Here is an 18436-nt window from a genome sequence, read left to right as displayed (position 1 = left end):
GAGCTCCCTGTTTCCACGTGAGGAGCCAGTCACCCAGTTTCCATGAGAGTGTGGCTTTGCCCTGTCTGCATCAAGCACCCTTTCCTTGCCAGCTGGAGAGATGTTTATCTTGTCCCGAAAGCTGCTCCTAGACTACCTCCCAGGCTCCACTGAGGCTTCTCCCTCATTATCTAGAGGCCCTCCGCTATCCTAATTACTGCCTAGCTTTTATATATTAGAGAAAACATATGACCCTCTACTTCCTGTGACTGCCTAATCTCACTTGATAATTTTTTCCAGGTCCTTCCGTTTTCCTGCAAATGTCATAATTTTGTTCTTTGTTGCTGAATAGGATTCCATTGTGTGGATATTCCATAATTTTGTAAGCCATTCATTTGTTGATGGACACCTAGGTTGGTTCCATAATTTGGCTATTGTGAGTTGTGCTGCTGTGAACATGGCTATGCATATATTACTGTAGTTCTGATTTCAGCCCTTTCTTGAAAGATATCCAGGAATGGTCTAGGCAGCTCATATGGTGGATCCATTACTAGTTTTCTGAGGAATCTCCACACTGATCTCCATAGTGGCTAAACTAATTTGCACAGTAGTGTATAAGAGTTCCAGTTTGCCCGTGTCATCAACAACATTTATTGTGTTTTGACCTCTTGATGATTGCCATTCTGATTTGGGTTAGATGGAGTATCAGTGTAGTGTTGATTTGTATCTTCCTGATTGCTAATGATGTTGAACATTTTTTCATGTATTTATTGACTATTTGTATCTCTTTTGTAAACTGTTTAGTTACCCACTTATTGATTGGGGCTTTTAGTGTAAAGTCTTTTAAGTTCTTTGTGTATATATATGTAAAGTATATTGTATATATAATTTATATATATAATGTATATCTGTGTGTGTATATATATATATTTTTTTTTCTTTTTGCAGTAATAGGGATGGGACTCAGGGCCATTCTACCTCCAAGCTTCACCCCCAGCCTTTTTTCTTTTTTCTTTTTTACAGTACCAGGAATTGAACCCAGGGACATTCTACCTCTAAGATACACTCCCAGTCCTATTTTTTTATTCTTTATTTTGAAATAAGGTCTCACTAAGTTGCAGAGGGCCTTACTAGGTAGCTGAAGCTAGCTGTGAATTTGCAATCCTCCTGTCTCAACTTCCCAAGTACTGATATTACAAGCATGCCATGCAGGCCTCCCAGCCCTATTTTTATTCTTTATTTTGAAACAAGGTCTCACTAAGTTGCAGAGGGCCTCACTAAGTAGCTGAGACTATCCTCAAACCATATCCTTCTGTTTTAGTCTCTCAAGTACTAGAATTACAAGTGTTTTTTTTAATATTCTAGATATTAGTCTTTTATCAGAGGGAATAACTGGCAGATTTTTCTCCCATTTTTAAAACTGCCTTCAAAATGTCCCATAGATTTTGGTATGTTGTATCTGTATTTTCATTTAATTCTAGGAATTTTTATTTCTCCCCTATTCTCTGATCTAGTCCTCATTCAAGAGTGTATCATTCAGTCTCCATGTATTTATGTAATTTCTTTGTGTTTTTATGTTGTTGATTTCTACCTTCATTTCCTTGTGATCTGAGAAGATGCAGGGAATTATTATTAGATGTTTAAATTCTTTGGTACTAAGCCAGGCGTGGTGGCACACGCTTGTAATCCCTGCGCTTGGGAGGCTGAGACAGAGGATCACGCAAGTTCGAAGCCAGCCTCACCTGGCTTAAGAGACCCTGTTTTCAAATAAAATATAAAAATAGGTCTGGGAGTGTAGCCTGGAGGTAGAAGGCCCCTGGGTTCCATCCCCAGTACCACCAAAAAATAAAAAAATAAAATAATAAAGTAAATTATTTGGTACTTGTTTTGTAACCCAGAATATGGTCTGTTTTGGAGAAGGTTCCATGAGCAGCTGAGAAGAATATGTATTCAATTATTGTTGGTTGAAATATTCTATATATGTCTGTTAGGTCCATTTGGTTTATAGTGTTCTTTGGATCTGAAGAGTTTTTACTCATCTTTTGCCTGGAAGATGGATCTAGTGGTATGTTGAAGTTTCCCAAAATTATTGTCTTTAGATCTATTTGAGACCTGATGTCCCAAAGAGTTTGTTTTTGTTTTTGTTTTGTGGGTCTGGGGATGGAACACAGGGGCATTCGACCTCCGAGCTACACCCCTGCCCTATTTTTTTTATTCTTTATTTTGAAACCAGGTCTCATTGAGTTGCAGAGGGCCTCTAAAGAGTTTGTTTTATAAAACTAGATATACCCACATTTGGGGCATAAATGTTTACTATCATTATATCTTCTTATTGGATTGTTCCTTTTATTAATGAGAAGTGACCCACTTTGTCTCTTCTGATGTGTTTCAGCGTAGTCTTTTTTGTTAAATATGAGTGTTGTTATCCCTGCTTGCTGTCTCCATTAGCATGGTATCTTTTTCCATCCTTTCACATTTAATGTAGGGATATCTTTGGCTGTAAGTTGAGTTTTTTTGTTTGTTTATTTGTTTGTTTTTTGTGGTACTGGGGATGGAATCCAGGGGCATTGTAAGGCGAGTTTCTTGTAAGCAGCATATAGTTGTATTAATTTCTTTAGTCCACATTACCAATTTATGCCTTTTAATTGGGGAGTTAAGACTTTTGACATTCACTGTTATTATTGAGATATGATTTTTGTTTCCTGTAATTCTGAGTTCTAGTTTCTGTTTGATATAGTGTTATTTCTCCTTTGCTTAGTTGCCCATCTGCTAAAGCTTGCCCCTCTTCTGGTTCTGATACGAGTGTGTGTGTGTGTGTGTGTGTGTGTGTGTGTGTGTGTGTGTGTGTTACTGAGGATTGGATCCAGAGGCATTATACCTTCAAGCTATACCCCTAGCCCAGTTTTATTTCTTATTTGGAAACAGGGTCTTGCTAGGTTGATGAGAGTCTCAGTACTTCCGGAGGCTGCCCACAAACCTCTGATCCTCCTGTCTCAGCCTCCCAAGAACTTTTTATGGTACTTGAGATTGAACTCAGGGGAATTCTACCTCTCAGCTCCACCCCCAGCCCTCTATTTTTTATTCTTTATTTCGAAACAGGGTCTCAAGATGTTGTGAAGAGCCTCACTAAATAGAGGCTGGCTGTGAATCTGTGATCCTCCTGTCTTAGCTTCTCAAGTACTAGGATCACAGGTGTGTGCAAGAAAATAGGCAACTTCTAAATTTTTGTGTCTTATATGAATAATTGTGAATGCTGGTCAGTTAATGCTTTTGCAGAACTTTTGAAACTATGAATGACGTGGTACTTGGATCTTGTTAAGTGAAATTTTAGTAACAAACATGAAAGAATGTTTTACCTCATCGTTGTAAGTTGTAACCGTCACGTACATTCCCAATCCAGGGGCAGAGTTAAGGAAATCATGTTGGCCCATATCCCATTGCTGCATCTTGAAAGTTCCTATTTCAAAAATATAAGACATTTATTATAAAGTCCCTGCTTGCTGTCTCCATTAGCATGGTATCTTTTTCCATCCTTTCACATTTAATGTAGGGATATCTTTGGCTGTAAATTGAGTTTTTTGTTTGTTTGTTTGTTTGTTTGTTTTTTGTGGTACTGGGGATGGAATCCAGGGGCATTATAAGGTGAGAATGAATCATTTTAAATTAAATTATCTTTCCCAATTTATCTACATCATCAAATACTCTTAGTTTGAACAGCCTTTGTTTAAAACTTTGTTCTGCTGTTAGCCCACTACTGGATTAACAGCAGAGTGCTCTGGAATACGGAGTACGACCTGAGGTCTTAGTCCAGCTCTCCCTCGTGTTGACTAGGAGTCATGACAAGCCACTTCACCACTCGGCCTCAGTTTCCTCTTCATAAAAGTGGGTAATATTTATATCCTGCTTAGACCTCTGAGTTGTGAGGACTGTTGAAAACAAACCTAGGAGAGGTATCCTAGGTAAGTAAACCACCTGGTAAGTAAACCCCACATTGGCCTGGACCAGAACTCCTGTACTTCTCCCAACATCCCCTTAAAGCTCTCCTGCCGCTCATACCTTCCTCTTATAACTTAGCCCCATACACTCACAGCAGAGTTTCTTCTCAAAGCACAGGAATAGCCATGTTGAGTCCTTTGTTTCATTGTCTCCAGAGGCCCTGCGCTGACGGAGCCTCCAGTTTCTCCTTTCAGTAAATGGTATCAAATGGCTTAACTTCCCTCTGTACCCTTGCCGGCCTTGCTGGCCCCAGCACCGGCCTAACCCCTCGGCAGGCTCTTATCCTGGCCTCGAGGCCTCAGTACCGGCCTTGCCTCACGGCAGGCTCCGATGCCGGCCTCGCTGGCCCCAGCACCGGCCTAACCCCTCAGCAGGCTCTTATCCTGGCCTCGGAGGCCCCAGTACCGGCCTTGCCTCACGGCAGGCTCCGATGCCGGCCTCACTGGCCCCAGCAGCGGCCTAACCCCTCGGCAGGCTCCGATCCCGGCCTCAGAGGCCCCAGTACCGGCCTTGCCTCACGGCAGGCTCCGATGCCGGCCTCGCTGGCCCCAGCACCGGCCTAACCCCTCGGCAGGCTCTTGTCCTGGCCTCGGAGGCCCCAGTACCGGCCTTGGAGAGGCTGGTTTTGAACCAGCAGGATCCTCCTGTCTCCACCTCCCAAGCATGGGGATTACAAGTGTGCACCACCACGCCCGGCCCCACCCCAAACTTCTTTTTTAGTTTTTGAAACAGTGTTTCACTGAGTTACAAAGGGCTTTGCTAAGTAGCTGAGGCCATCCACAAACAGAACCGTGATCCTCCTCTCTCTGCCTCCAAAGCTGGTCCCTATTTTGTTTTTTATTTTGAAATGGAGTGTCACTAAGTTGTGGAGGGCCTTGCTAAGTTGCTGAGGCTGTCCTTGAACCTGGGATTCTCCTGTCTCAGCCTCCTAAGTACTAGGCTTACAGATATGTGTCATCAAAAAGCTCTTTTATTTAATTTATTTATTTTTTATTTTTTATTTTTTTTGCGGGTCTGGGAATGGAACCCAGGGACATTCGACCTCATTAAGTTGGTCTCATTAAGTTGCGGAGGGCCTCACTAAGTAACAGAGGCTGTCCTCGAATCCCTATCCTCCAGGCTCAGCCTCCCAAATGGTGGGATTACAAGTATGCACCACCACACCCGGCTTAAAAAGCTCTTCTAAAAGGTATCATTGAGCCGGGCATGGTGACGCAGGATATAATCTCAGCATTTGGGAGACTGAGACCGGAGGATTGCTGTTCGCAGACAGCCTCAGCTACATAGGCCCTCTGCAACTTAGTGAGACCCTGTTTCAAAATAAAGAATAAAAAAATAGGGCAGGGAGTGTAGCGTTATGGTCAGATGCCCCTGGGTTCCATCTCCAGACCCACAAAAAAAAAAAAAAAGGTGTCATTAATGGTTTGGGACAAGATGGTATTGTTCTGCGCTAACCTGCTCCTCCCAGTGGGTACAACTCCAAGCCTGGGGAGATGTATGAAGCAACTCTCTGAAGACTCTAGAGGATAGAGAAAAGAAAGTAGACTGGCTAAAGACCTCAGGACTCAAAACACAAGTCAGCGGTGGTTTTTTATTGCCCATCCCAAATAGTCTGGTCTGGGTACCGAAGATATCTTTAACCTAGAGCTGCAGAGCAAATTTTAAAAGAGGGAAAGAGAAAGTGAGAGTGCATGATGCTGCTCAAGGAAGCCTAGCACTTGGGCCTGAGGGTCTGGAAAGGGGCACCCTGCGAGATGAAGCTCCTTCAGCTTACCTGCTGCCGTCCAGATGAGCACCTGACATCAATTGAACCCCTCCCCCTGGGAGCTGCAGCTGTGGAAACTGGAGTGAAGCCTAATCAGCATGCTCGTCCTGCACTAAATGAGGGGCAGTAGAGCCAGCACGTTCCTTCTACATATAACTGGGAGGACTGCAGAGAGGAGGGAGCTGGAGAAAAAGATGGAACCTGTGTTTGAAGTCCTGGGCATACCTTTTATTTTTTATGGTACTTCTACCTCCGGGCTACACTCCCAGACTTATTTTACATATTTTTATTTGGAAACAGGGTCTCTTAAGCCAGCGAGGCTGGGTTCGAACCTGTGCGATCCTCCTGTCTCCGCCTCCCAAGCGCAGGGATTACAAGCGTGTGCCACCACGCCCAGCTCTGGGCATACCTTTGAGTGGCCCATGCACCCCACTTGTCAGATTCAATGCAACAAAAGCGTTGAGAATCCCACTGTGGTGTGGAATACTGCTCGGGTTCAGACTGACCTCTATACAGCTCACAAGCCGGGTAGAGCAGAGTAGTGCAAAGTCTCAGAACACTAAATACCAGGATATGTGCTTTGAATCTAAGTGAGTTAACTCCCTGCTAAAATGGAATGTGATAAATAGGAATCAGAGTCATGCATAATACTCAGAATGTCCAGGATACAATAAAAAACTGCTCATCACACCAAGAACCAGGAGAGTCTCAACTTGAATGAGACAGTTAGACATCAACACCAAGATTACATAGATGTTGTAATTATCCAGGAAGAATTACAAAGCAGCCATCATAAATGCTTCCTTCAAAAGTATGAACACGCTTAAGTAAAAAAATAGTCTCAACAAAAAAGAAGATATGACAAGAACAAAGTAGACGCAATAGAACAGCAAAAATACTGTATTTTAATTTTAAACAACCTTAATGGTAGATTCAGTTAAAAAAAAAAAAGATGACAGGGAAGAACCAGTGAACTTGAAACTAGATCAGTGAAAGTAGTCCAGTCACAGCGGTGGAGAAAAGTAGATTAAAAAAATAATAATAAAGAGCCGGGCATGGTGGGCAAGCTTGTAATCCCAGCATTTGGGAGGCTGAAACAGGAGGATCTGGGCTCGTAGACAGCCTCAGCTACTTAGTGAGGCCCTTTGCGACTCCGTGAGACCCTGCTTTGTAATAAAGAATAAAAAATAGGACTGGGGGTGTCACTCAGAGGTAGAATGCTCCTGGGTTCCATCCCCAGTACTATGAAAAGAAAAGCAAGCAAGCAAGCTGGGTGTGGTGGTGCACACTTGTAATCCCAGCATTCTTTGGGAGGCTGAGACAGGAGGATTGAGGTTCGCAGCCGGCCTCAGCTACTTAATGAGGCTCTCCACAACTTAGAACCTGTTTCTTTTTTTTTTTTTTCTTTTTTTTTTCTTTTTTTTTTTTGTGGGTCTGGAGATGGAACCCAGGGGCATTCGACCTCCGAGCTACACCGCCTGCCCTATTTTTTATTCTTTATTTTGAAACCAGGTCTTACTGAGTTGCAGAGGGCCTCATTAATTATTTGAGGCTGTCCACGAACCACAATCCTCAGGTCTCAGCCTCCTGAACGCTGGGATTACAAGCGTGTGCCTGTTTCAAAATAAAGAATAAAAAAAAAAATAGGGCAGAGGTGTAGCTCGAAGGTCGAATGCCCCTGGGTTCCATCCCCAGACCTGGGAAAAGAAAGAAAGAGGAGAGAGAGAGGGAGAGGGAGAGGGAGAGGGAGAGGGAGAGGGAGAGGGAGAGGGAGGGAGGGAGGGAGGGGGGAGGGAGAGCGAGCGAGCGAGCGAGCGAGCGCGCACGCACATGGTGGGCTTGTGGAACAATAACCAAACGTCTAGAATATATGGAATACCACCAGAGGAGAGAAGAAAGAACAGAGAGCTGAAAATATTGAAGGGACCAATGCTTACAAACTTCCCCAAATTTGATAAAAGACAAACCTATAGGTTTAAGAAGCTTAATATACCACCAACAAAATACTCCCTCCTAAACTATCCCCACATACATTACAAATGGATCAAAACTAAAGATGAGAAAAATCTAGAAAATAACTGAGATAAATGGTGCATCACTGATCCGGTAACAATAATGAATGCCAGCAGGTTGTCCTCAGAAACATGGCACCAGGAGGCAGTGGCACAGGCTTCAACCATTGAAAGAAGAAAATTACCAAACAGGTCTATGACCAACAAGAATGTCCTTGAGAATGAAGCGAAATATTCTTAGGTCAAAGGAAACTAAAATAATTTGTCACCAGAACACCTGCATTAAACGAATTGTTAAATAAGTTCTTCACACAGAAGAAAATGATGGTAGAAGGAAACTTAGACCATGAGGAACACAGGAGGAACAGTGAGAAGGGCAGATGTCGGTGGGAACCATGATAGATTTCTTTACTTGGAAAGCTGTTCAGTAGTTTAAAAGTGGCTGACAGTTGGAAGCAGAAATTACTGTTGTTTAATGTGCTTTTCAGTGTATGTGAAGATATTTTTAAGACAGTTATAATAAAGGGTAGAGTTAGCTGGGTGTGGTGGCACACACTTGTAATCCCAGCATTTGGGAGGCTGGAATAGGAGGACCACAGTTTGCAGACAGCCTCAGCTATTTAGTGAGGTCTTTTGCAACTCAGTGAGACCCTGTCTCAAAATAAAGAATAAAATAAGGCTGAGGGTGTAGCTTGGAGGTAGAATGCCCCTGGGTTCCATCCCCAGTACCATAAAAAAAATAAAGGGTGTAGCCGGGCGTGGTGGCGCATGTTTGTAATCCCAGCGCTTGGGAGGCTGAGACAGGAGGACCGCACAGGTTCGAAGCCAGCCTCAGCTACTTAGGCTCTCAGCAACTTAGTGAAACCCTGTTTCCAAATAAAATATAAAATAGGTCTGGGAGTATAGCCCGGAGGTAGAAAAGCCCCTAGGTTCCATCCCTAGTACCACCTAAATAAATAAATAAATAAATGGTGGAGTTAAGGTTTCTACATTTCCCTTAGAATGGTAAAATAGCGATACTAGTAGACTGATGAGTATGCATATGGAAATTCCTACAGAACCCAGTAATAAAATGTAAAAAAATATGCTGAAAAACACTGTAGATAAGCAAAATGGAACATTATTAAATGTTCAAGTGCCCCATAGGAAGGCACAAAATGGAAAACAAGATAAAAAGTAGAGGACAAAAAGAAAACAAATAATAAACTTCCATACCTGAATCCTGATATTAAAGATTACATGGCATGTAATGGTATAAAGAGATTAAGCAAAGATTGAGTGGATTTTTTTCCCCCTGATACTGGGTATAGAACTCAGGGCCATTCTACCTCTGAGCTACACCTCCCGCTCTTTTTTTTTTTTTTTTTTTTTTTTGGTGATACTGGGGATGGAACCCTTCTACCTCTGGGCTACACTCCCAGACCTATTTTTATATTTTTTATTTGGAAGCAGGGTCTCTTAAACCAGCGAGGCTGGCTTTGAACCTACGCGATCCTCCTGTTTCTACCTCCCAAGCGTGGGGATTGCAAGTGTGCTCCACCACATCCAGCTTTTATTATGTATTTTGAAACAGGGTCTCACTGAGTTACAAAGGACCTCACTAAGTAGATGAGGCTGTCCACGATCTGTGATCCTCTGTTTCAGCCCCATGAATGCTGGGGTTACAAGTGTGCACCACCATGTCTGGCTGGATTTTTTTCCCCCGGTACTGGGGATTGAACCCCAGGGCATTCTACCTCCGAGCTACAGCCCCAGCCCTATTTTTTTATTCTTTATTTTGAAATAGGGTCTCACTAAGTTGTGGAGGGCCTCACTCAGTAGCTGAGGCTGTCTGTGAGCCTGCAATCCTCTTGTCTCAGCCTCCTAAGTACTGGGATTAAAAGCATGCACCACCACACCAAGCTTCTTCTTTTTTTTCTTTCAGTACTGGGGATGGAACCCAGGGGCATTCTACCTCTGAGCTGCACCCCCAGCCCGATTTTTAATTCTTTATATTATTATATTATTTCGAATAATATAGTATTTTGTATATATAATATTATATAATATGTAATATATAATATATTTTGAATAATATTCTTTGTATTATATTATTTTGAAACCGGGTCTCAGTGAGTTGCAATGGGCCTCACTAAGTAGCTGAGGCTGTCCGCGAGCTGCAGTCCTCCGGTCTCAGCCTCCCGAATGCTGGGATTACAAGCGTGCACCACCATGTCCGGCTCATACCCAGCTATTTTTTTTTTTTTTTTTTGTGGTACTGGGGTTCCTGGAAACCCTTCTACTTCTGGGCTACGCTCCCAGACCTATTTTATACTTTTTTTTTTTTTTAATTTGGAAACAGGGTCTCTGAAGCCATTGCGACTGGCTTCGACCTGTGTAATCCTCCTGTCTCCGCTGCCCAAGCACAGGGATTACAAGTATGCGCCACCATGCCCGGCAACACACCCAGCTTCTGAAGGGATTTTTAATGGCCAAATATAATGTAGTCTACAAGGAAATCACTTTCAGCATAGTGCTGTAGGTAGGCGAAAGGCAAAAGGACAGAAAGGCTGTCCTGACACGAACTTCTCAAAATCTCAAGTGGCTATGTAAATAGATAAAGAAAAGTGCCAGGGGTAGGTGATGACGATGAGGAAGACAACCGCCCTAAATGTGCCAAGCCACAGAGCTTCAAAGCCCATGGAGTAAAAGTGACAGAGCCCAGAGGAGACAGATCTGCAGCGGGGGCTTTGACACTCCTCTCTAAGTACTGGAAACAACCAGGCAGAAGATACGCAAGAATTCAGGGCTGGACAGCATCATCAGCTGACCTACTTGATGGCTAGAGAACCTCCCAACAATAGCAGAGCACACTGCAAGTACACACAGAACGTCCAGCAGTGTGCAGCAGCGCACGCAGTGAGGTCCGCGGCCATCCGGCACCTTAGCAGCCAAGGCTTCCAGAGAAAAGCTCTCAGCTAAGCAGACAGGTCGTTTCCAGAAGCGACCAGAGGCATCTGCCTGTGTGTTCCCCACTCCAGAACAGCGGTTCGTTTCACATCTCTTCCTGAGCCTCTTCTAGCATGCCCCCCAAGATGTTTTCCTTGCCTCTGCGGGAACAGCAAGGGTCTGTTTTCACCGTGGAGTGTCCTGTCCCTCCTGCCACGCACGCTCCGAGTCTCTCTTGGGATGGCTGGGCGGCCGCCCTGCTTAGATCCTAGGAGTTGGCTCTCGTATGGTTCCCACACTTGCCCCTTAGCTGTTCTTGTCTGTGTGATGTGCTCGTGGTGCCCTCCTCTGCACTCTGTAAGGTCCTAGAGCAAGGAGACATGTTGTTCCTCTCTCTTTGGATGTTCAATAAGGGATTTCGAATGAAAGTGCCAGGTAGCGCACACCTGGAATCCCAATACCTGAGAGACTGAGAGAGGAGGGTTGCAGGTTCAGTTCCAGCCTCACCAACCTACTGAGGCTCCCAGAAACTTAGTGAGAACTTGTTTCAAAACAAAAAATAAGTCAGGCATGGTGGCACACGCCTGTAATCCCAGTACATAGGAGACTGAGACAGGAGGATGCAGATTCGAAGATGGCCTCAGCAAGCAGTGAGACTCGTCAACCTCGTAAGACCATGTTTCAGAATAAAAAAATAAATTGAGCTGTAGGTGTGGCTTGAAGGTAGAATGCTCCTGGGTTCAATCTCTAGTACCACACACACACAAATTTTAAATAAAAGAACTGGGGGTATAGTTCAGAGGTAGGGTTAGGGTTAGTACGACAGAAAAAAAGAAAGAGTACCCATTGGGCCCCCTGTTAAATGCGTGTTTCTGGAACACTGCTGTGAGTTATCAGAATGGATGAGGACAATTTCTGTTTGCTTTTGCTGTGATCCTGCAGTCTTAGGTACTTGCCACCCCACCTTGCTCCTTAGGAGTGTGGCGGTGGGAGGTGTCATACCCACACATGCCAGCAGATGGCAGAAGAGCAGCGTTGCGCAAAGGCAGAGGGGCCAGGGAGTGTGTGAAAGGCCCTGTGACAAAGGCACCCACAGTATGGGAGAAAGCCAGTAGTGCTGACTGGCCAGGACCAGGGACGGTCGACGGGGTGTGCAGTCTTAGGAAGGACACTGGGCTACGTAAAGCAAGGATAGTAATAGTATACCTCAGCCAAGTGTGGTGGAACCTGCCTATAATCCAAGCAGCTGAAGAGGCTGAGGTAGGAGCATCACAAGTTCAAGGCCAGCCTTGGCAATTTAGGGAGATCCCATCTCAAAATTAAAAAATAAAATAGGACTTGGAGATGTAGCTCAGTGGTAGAGTACACTTGGGTCCAATCCCAAGTATTGCAAATAACAATAGTGATGATGATGATGATGTTATATCTCTCTCAGGATGTGAAGAGCAAATATTAATATTTGTTTGCTACTCACTGTGGAGTTTAATACATTGTAAACCCTATGTAAGACCTGATAACTAATTACTTACATTATTATTAATTTTTTTTTTTTTTTTTTTTACGGGCCGGGGGTGGAACCCAGGGGCATTCGAACTCCAAGCTATACCCTCTGCCATATTTTTGATTCTTTATTTTGAAACCGGGTCTCACTGAATTGCAGAGGGCCTCACTAGGTAGCTGAGGCTGTCGGTGAACTGCGATCCTCCGGTCTCAGCCTCCCGAATGCTGGGATTACAAGCGTGCACCACCACGCCCAGCTTTTTTTTTTTTTTTTTTTTTTTTTTTTTTTTTTTGTGGTACCGGGGATGCAACCCAGGGGCCTTCTACCTCTGGGCTACAATCCCAGACCTATTTTATATTTTTTGTGGGTCTGAGGCTGGAACCCAGGGGCATTTGACCTCTGAGTTACACCCCCTGCCCCTATTTTTTATTATTTTGAAACTGGGTCTTACTGAGTTGCAGAGGGCCTCACTAAGTAGCTGAGGCTGTCCGTAAACCACGATCCTCCAGGTCTCAGCCTCCCGAGTGCTGGGATTACAAGTGTGTTCCACCATGCCCAGCTTTATATTTTGTATTTGGAAACAGGGTCTCTTAAGCCAGCTGAGGCTGGCTTCGAACCTGCGTGATCCTCCTGTCTCAGCCTCCCAAGCGCAGGGGTTACAAGCATGCGCTACCATGCCCAGCTTATTTTTTATTTTAAAACAGGGTCTAAGTTGCTGAGGCCAGCCTTGAACCTGTGATCTTTCAGTCTCAGATTCAGGTACTGGCAACATATTTTTCTGTCAGCTCCCCAATGTAATGCTACACCCTGTGTCATGGATATAATAGCATCCAGTTTCACAGGTGAAGAGTGTGAGGCCTATAAAGGCTCAGTGACATCACTAAAGCCACCCAGGTATGTAGGAGAGTCAGGGCCACACTTCAGCTGGTCAGCTCCCAACCTGAGGTGAGGCCACCAAAACCACACAACCCCATCCCAGGCAGCAGGCCCAGGCCATGTGCTGTGTGTGCTGGGCCAGCCCGCATGAGTGCTCATCAGCCTTGGCACGGCACTGCCAGGCCCCTTCCTCCTGGCATTCAGCTTCACCAGCACTAGGACCCTATGCTGTGGGGCAAGTGGCCCAAGCCCACAGGGCCTCTCCCAGGCCACGTGGACGGAACTCAGCAGTCAGTCCTTTATTATCACCCCATTTGCTGCAGACCAAGTCCTCGAAGCTGGAGCTGTGGGTTATTTGGGTTGGAACTAGAGAAATTAAAGGGTATAATCTCTCCTCTAAAGATTTGACATTGAGTATTATCCTTTTAGCCCTTTCCCTTTAACTGCATTTTATTTTATTTAAAAAAAAAACTGTAGTGCATACACAATCTGTACTTTGCGATAAAAAAAAATTTCCCATGACACTGGGCATGGTGATATTCACCAACAATTCCAGTACATGGGAGGCTGAGACAGGAGGATCACAGGTTCAAGGTCAGCTTTAACAACTAAGTGAGGCTCTCTGCAACTTAGCAAGACCCTGTTTTAAAGTTAAAAAACAAGTTGGGTGTGGTGGCACATGCTTGTAGTACCAGTACTTAGGAGGCTGAGACGGGAGGACCCAGGTTCATGGACAGCCTCAACTACTTAGGCCCTCTGCAACTTAGCGAGACCCTGTTTCAAAATAAAGAATAAAAAATAGGGCTGGGGTGTAGCTTGGAGGTAGAATGCCCCTGGGTTCCATCCCCAATATCCCAAAAAAGGAACAAATTAAAAAATTAAATAGGGCCGGAGGTATATCTCAGATGTTGATGTTCCTGGGTTCAATCCCTAGAACCACACACAAAAAATTCCATGTCTCAAGTATTCTTTTGTAAGCTAATTGAGGTCTCTTCAGAGAGCTCAAGGAAGAGCCAGCATCATTACCTAGTGCATACAGTGTGACAGACAAAAGGTGGTCATTCCACGTTTGCTGAATGAGTGAGCGATAGAACAAGAGGTCTTGTGTGTGGTGGTTTAAAGCCATGGTCTGGTTGGCCCCCTGGATCTTCCACTCACAGGCTGTCAGTCTTGGGCAAGTGTAGAAGACCTCTCAGAAGCAAGCAGGGGATTGTACCTGTGCTGTATCTCTTAGGGTGGTCTTGGAGGTTAAATGTGTTAACACGGTACTGAGAACATTGCTAAGCCGGGAGTAATCGCTCAAAATGTGCTGAGCACAATTAACCAATCATCTCTATGTAAAACAGATGGAGGCAAGTGACAGAAGAAGTACCATATTGCCGGGCATGGTGGCGCACCCTGTAATCCCCGCGCTTGGGCGGCGGAGACAGGAGGATCACGCAGGTTTGAAACCAGCCGCCCTGGTTTAAGAGACCCTGTTTCCAAATAAAAAGTATAAAAATAGGTCTGGGAGTATAGCCCGGAGGTAGAAGGGCTTCCAGGAACCCCGGTACCACCAAAAAAAAAAAAAAAAAGAAGTACCATATTAAAGTTGTAGTGCCCCCATTGTTCTTAGCATGAAATCCAAATTCACTGATCGTGCCCCTCAGGCCTCCAGAATTTGGCCCTGTTTTCATTGATCATACTGTACGCTTCTATCCTGGGAGCAACAGAGGTGCTGCGAGGAAAGCAAACAGCATTGAAAGTGGGGCTCTGGCTGGGCGTGGGGCGCACACTTGTAATCCCAGCATTCCGGAGGCTGAGACCAAAGGATCACGGTTCGTGGACAGCCTCAGCTACTTGGTGAGGCCTCTGCAACTCAGTGAGACTTGGTTTCAAAATAAAGAATAAAAAATAGGGTAGGGGCTGTAGCTCAAAGGTCGAATGCCCCTGGGTTCTATCCCCAGACCCGCAAAAAAGAAGAAAAAAAAGTGGGGCTCTGGGGTGAGAGGAAACTTCCAGGCTTGAGGAGAAGGGCCCCAGGCACATAGGAAAGAGACCTGTCTAGTGGCTCTCAAGGTTTGCTGGACATTGGAGTCACCTGGAGACCTTTAATGCTACTGGCACCTAGCTCTGCCAGGCATTCTGATCAGCTCAGGATGGGGCTTTAGCTTTCCAAGCTTGTGTTTATATTTTGGGGAAACAACAGTATGCATCTTCTATTTTTTGAGAGCATGAGGTGTGCCTGTGCTCAGCTTCAATATATACCAAATGTTGGTGCCTGTTTGTGGCTGGAGTGGATATAGGCTGTGTCTGTGAGTGTGCTTGGTACTGTCTTCTTCACTTGGGCCTTTGGTGAGTGTGCAGCAGCACCTCTGGGCTTGGCCTCACGCTTTCCTGGGACTAACAAGGGGCGGTGCCTTGTTCAGGTCTCCTTCCCTGTAGCATGCCCTTCTCCTACCCTATGGAAGCGGGTAGACCCCTGCCTTTGCTGGTGTGTCATTCCAGTGTAAGATGGTGCACATTTAACCTTTTCACTTGTTCTTAGGTATTTTTAATCTTCTCATCAAGTCAAGGGGAAGCAGTTGAAATTTGTTTATCCACTCATCTGTTGACAGACACTTGGGTTGTTCCTACCTTTTGGTTATTGTGAATAATGAATGGGGCTATAAACAATAGTATTTAAACATCTTTTTGAGGCCCTGCTTTCCATTCTTTAGGGTATAGATGTAGTGTAGGATTGCAGGATCTTAGTCTGCATTTATACTCCTGAGCTCCTCACAGAGAGCCAGACCCTTGGCTCAAGTCTGCCTCAGAGAATGCCTGACCCAAGGCAAAGCTAAAGAATGCTGAGGTCTTCATGAAGACCTGAACAGAGTCTGTCTGTCCAGAGGAGTTTTGAATGATAGTACTCAGTCAGTTTTGGGGTCCCTTTCCACTTGTACAACAGAGCAAAGCATCAGCACTTTGGCAGAGAGCTTGAGTCACATTAGGGGACCTTGCCCAAGACACACCCAGTAGCAGACTTCCATGCTTACTGGTTTTGAATTCTAAGTATTTATTTTTAATGAACAGTCAGTCTCCTGCCTTATGATAACTATGTTCACAGCACTGCTCTCTTTCTGTCAGTCTAATATAAGGGACTAATAGCCTTATTTAAAATAAAATCTCCAAGCACCACAAGTGAGTGGTGTTCAGCTCACCAGGCAGGTATAGGAATGTATACAGTTGCTGCTACCTGAGTCTTCCCTCCCTGCTCCCCTTGTCTCCCCTTAGACTCACCATCAAAGATGCTTTATGCTTCTTTTTACCCAAGACAATCTGGAATTTATTGTGGACATTAGTAAGTAGAACTAAGAAAAACAAGATCACATAAAGAGAATATATTTGCTGCTGGGTGTGGTGGCACACACTTGTAATCTGAGTACTTGGGAGGCTGAGACAGGTGGAGTACAGGTTTGCAGCCAGCTACTTAGGCCCTCTGCAACTTAGTGAGACTCTGTTTCACTGTAAAGACTAAAAAATAGGGCTGGGTATAGCTCAGAGGTAGAATGTTCCTGAGTTCAATGCCTAGTACTACAAAAGGGGGGGGGAGATCGCGCGTGTGCATTGCGCGTGCACGAAAACAAGGGAAGATGAAAACAATATATTTGCTTAGGTGTTTCTGACAAGTTCTTGGAGTAAGAATATCTTATCCTGGGCTTGGCTGGCAGATCATGGGCATACAAGTCCTGTACTGTCTCCCTCTCAGCTTCCATTCGGAACAAAGGAATGTGTTCTCAGGCAGTTCCCTTCAAGGAGGGCTGACAGTTACACCCACATCTCTAGTGGACTCAGGACGAATAGCCAGAGGCCAAGTTACCTAGGTTAGAAGCAGAGCCCAGAGGGTGGGAACTAGCCTTGCTGCAGCACCTGCTCAGGCTGGGACTGGGAACTTGCTGCTCCAGGGCAGGTGGTCCAGCTCACAGATAGGACAGCAGTGTCACTAGTCCTGGACCTTGAGAGCAGGGTTCAAAGCCCTCTCTCTGCATCCATGCCTGTTATGATTCTTTTGTGGTGCTCTGAGCCACCTCCATCCGGGGAAAATGGAGAGATCTTTGACAAAGTCTCAGGTTCCCATAGACGCACAGAAAGTTTTAATTTTTTTCATTTTAACAGTATCTCAAAGTTAGATGCAGGCGTGTTCTTCGTCAGAACTTCTGATTTGGCATTTTACTTGACTTTATGATCAGGTATGCACTATATAAAAGTCGGTGGGTGTCTGGCAGCTGAAGACTTTGCAGTAGTTCAGTGAAGAGGGAGGTGAGAACATAGTTGTTAGCTGGCAGAAAACAGGTGTGCCAGCCTCTCGAGAGCCTGCTACAGTGGTCACTGATGGGCTCACACTGCAAGCACAAGAAGTCAGCCAGGCTCTGGCTTTAGATGTAGGGGCTTACAGAATATCTCAAATAAAAGCTTAGAGTAAATATGCAATAAAATGTTTGCATAGGGGGAAAGACTTACTTGCAGTGCTAGGGACTAAACCAGAGTCCTGTGCGTGCTAGGCAAGTGTTCTACACTATACCCTGGCCCCATTGAGGGGATTTTAATTTATTAATTTTTTGAAACAGGGTCTCACTGAGTTCCAAAGGGCCTCGCTAAGTAGCTGAGGCGGTAGGCAAACAGTGATCCTCCAGTCTCCACCACCCAAATGCTGGGATGACAAGATGTGCCATCATGCCTGGCTGGAATTTTTTTTTTTTTTTTTGTAGTACTTGGATTGAACCCAGGGATATTCTACCTCTAAGCTATACCCACAACCCTATTTTTTATTCTTTATTTTTTTGAAAAAAAATTATTTTGAAACAGGGTCTCACTAAGTTGCAGGGGGCCTCAGTAAGTATGTAAAACTAGCTGTGAACCTGCTATCCTCTTGTCTCGGTTCTCCAAGTACTAGGATTACAAGCATGAGCTACCCTGCCTGGCATTGAGGGGATTTTTAAAATAAATATATAAGAATTGTATTTTGGAGCTGGGCATAGTGGCACATGCTTGTAATCCCAGCATCTGGGAGGCTGAGACAGGAGGATCATGGTTCACACATAGCCTCCGTTATTTAATGAGGCCATTTGCAACTCAGTGAGTTTCAAAATAAAGAATAAAAATTAGGGCTGGGCTGGGCGTGGTGGTGCACACTTGTAATCCCTGTGTTGGGAGGCTGAGACAGGAGGATTTCGCAGGTTCGAAGCCAGTGTCTGCTGGCTTAAGACACCCTGTTTCCAAATATATAAAATAGGTCTGGGAGGATAGCCCGTAGGTAGAAGGCCCCTGGGTTCCATACCCAGTACCACCAAAAAAAAAATTAGGGCTGGGGGTGTAGCTCAGAGGTAGAAGGCCCCTGGGTTCCATCCCTAGAACCAC

General features: G+C 44.9%; 1 protein-coding gene across 1 annotated transcript in view; it reads right to left on the bottom strand.

Annotated features, from left to right (window-relative positions):
- LOC308264316 (transmembrane emp24 domain-containing protein 11) overlaps positions 1-18436 on the bottom strand; it is a gene marked incomplete at both ends in the record, with an annotated part of 35780 nt that overhangs the window by 9482 nt on the left and 7862 nt on the right. The window contains one exon of the mRNA XM_080697487.1: positions 3336-3436. Coding sequence (XP_080553613.1) covers positions 3336-3436 — 101 coding nt within the window. The remainder of the gene's footprint in view (positions 1-3335; positions 3437-18436) is intronic.

Source organism: Muscardinus avellanarius (assembly GCF_963383645.1).
Source record: "Muscardinus avellanarius genome assembly, chromosome: 6".
In the NCBI taxonomy this organism is placed as follows: domain Eukaryota; kingdom Metazoa; phylum Chordata; class Mammalia; order Rodentia; family Gliridae; genus Muscardinus; species Muscardinus avellanarius.
Note: the sequence above shows the minus strand (reverse complement) of the source record. Positions and strands in the feature narration are given on the sequence as shown.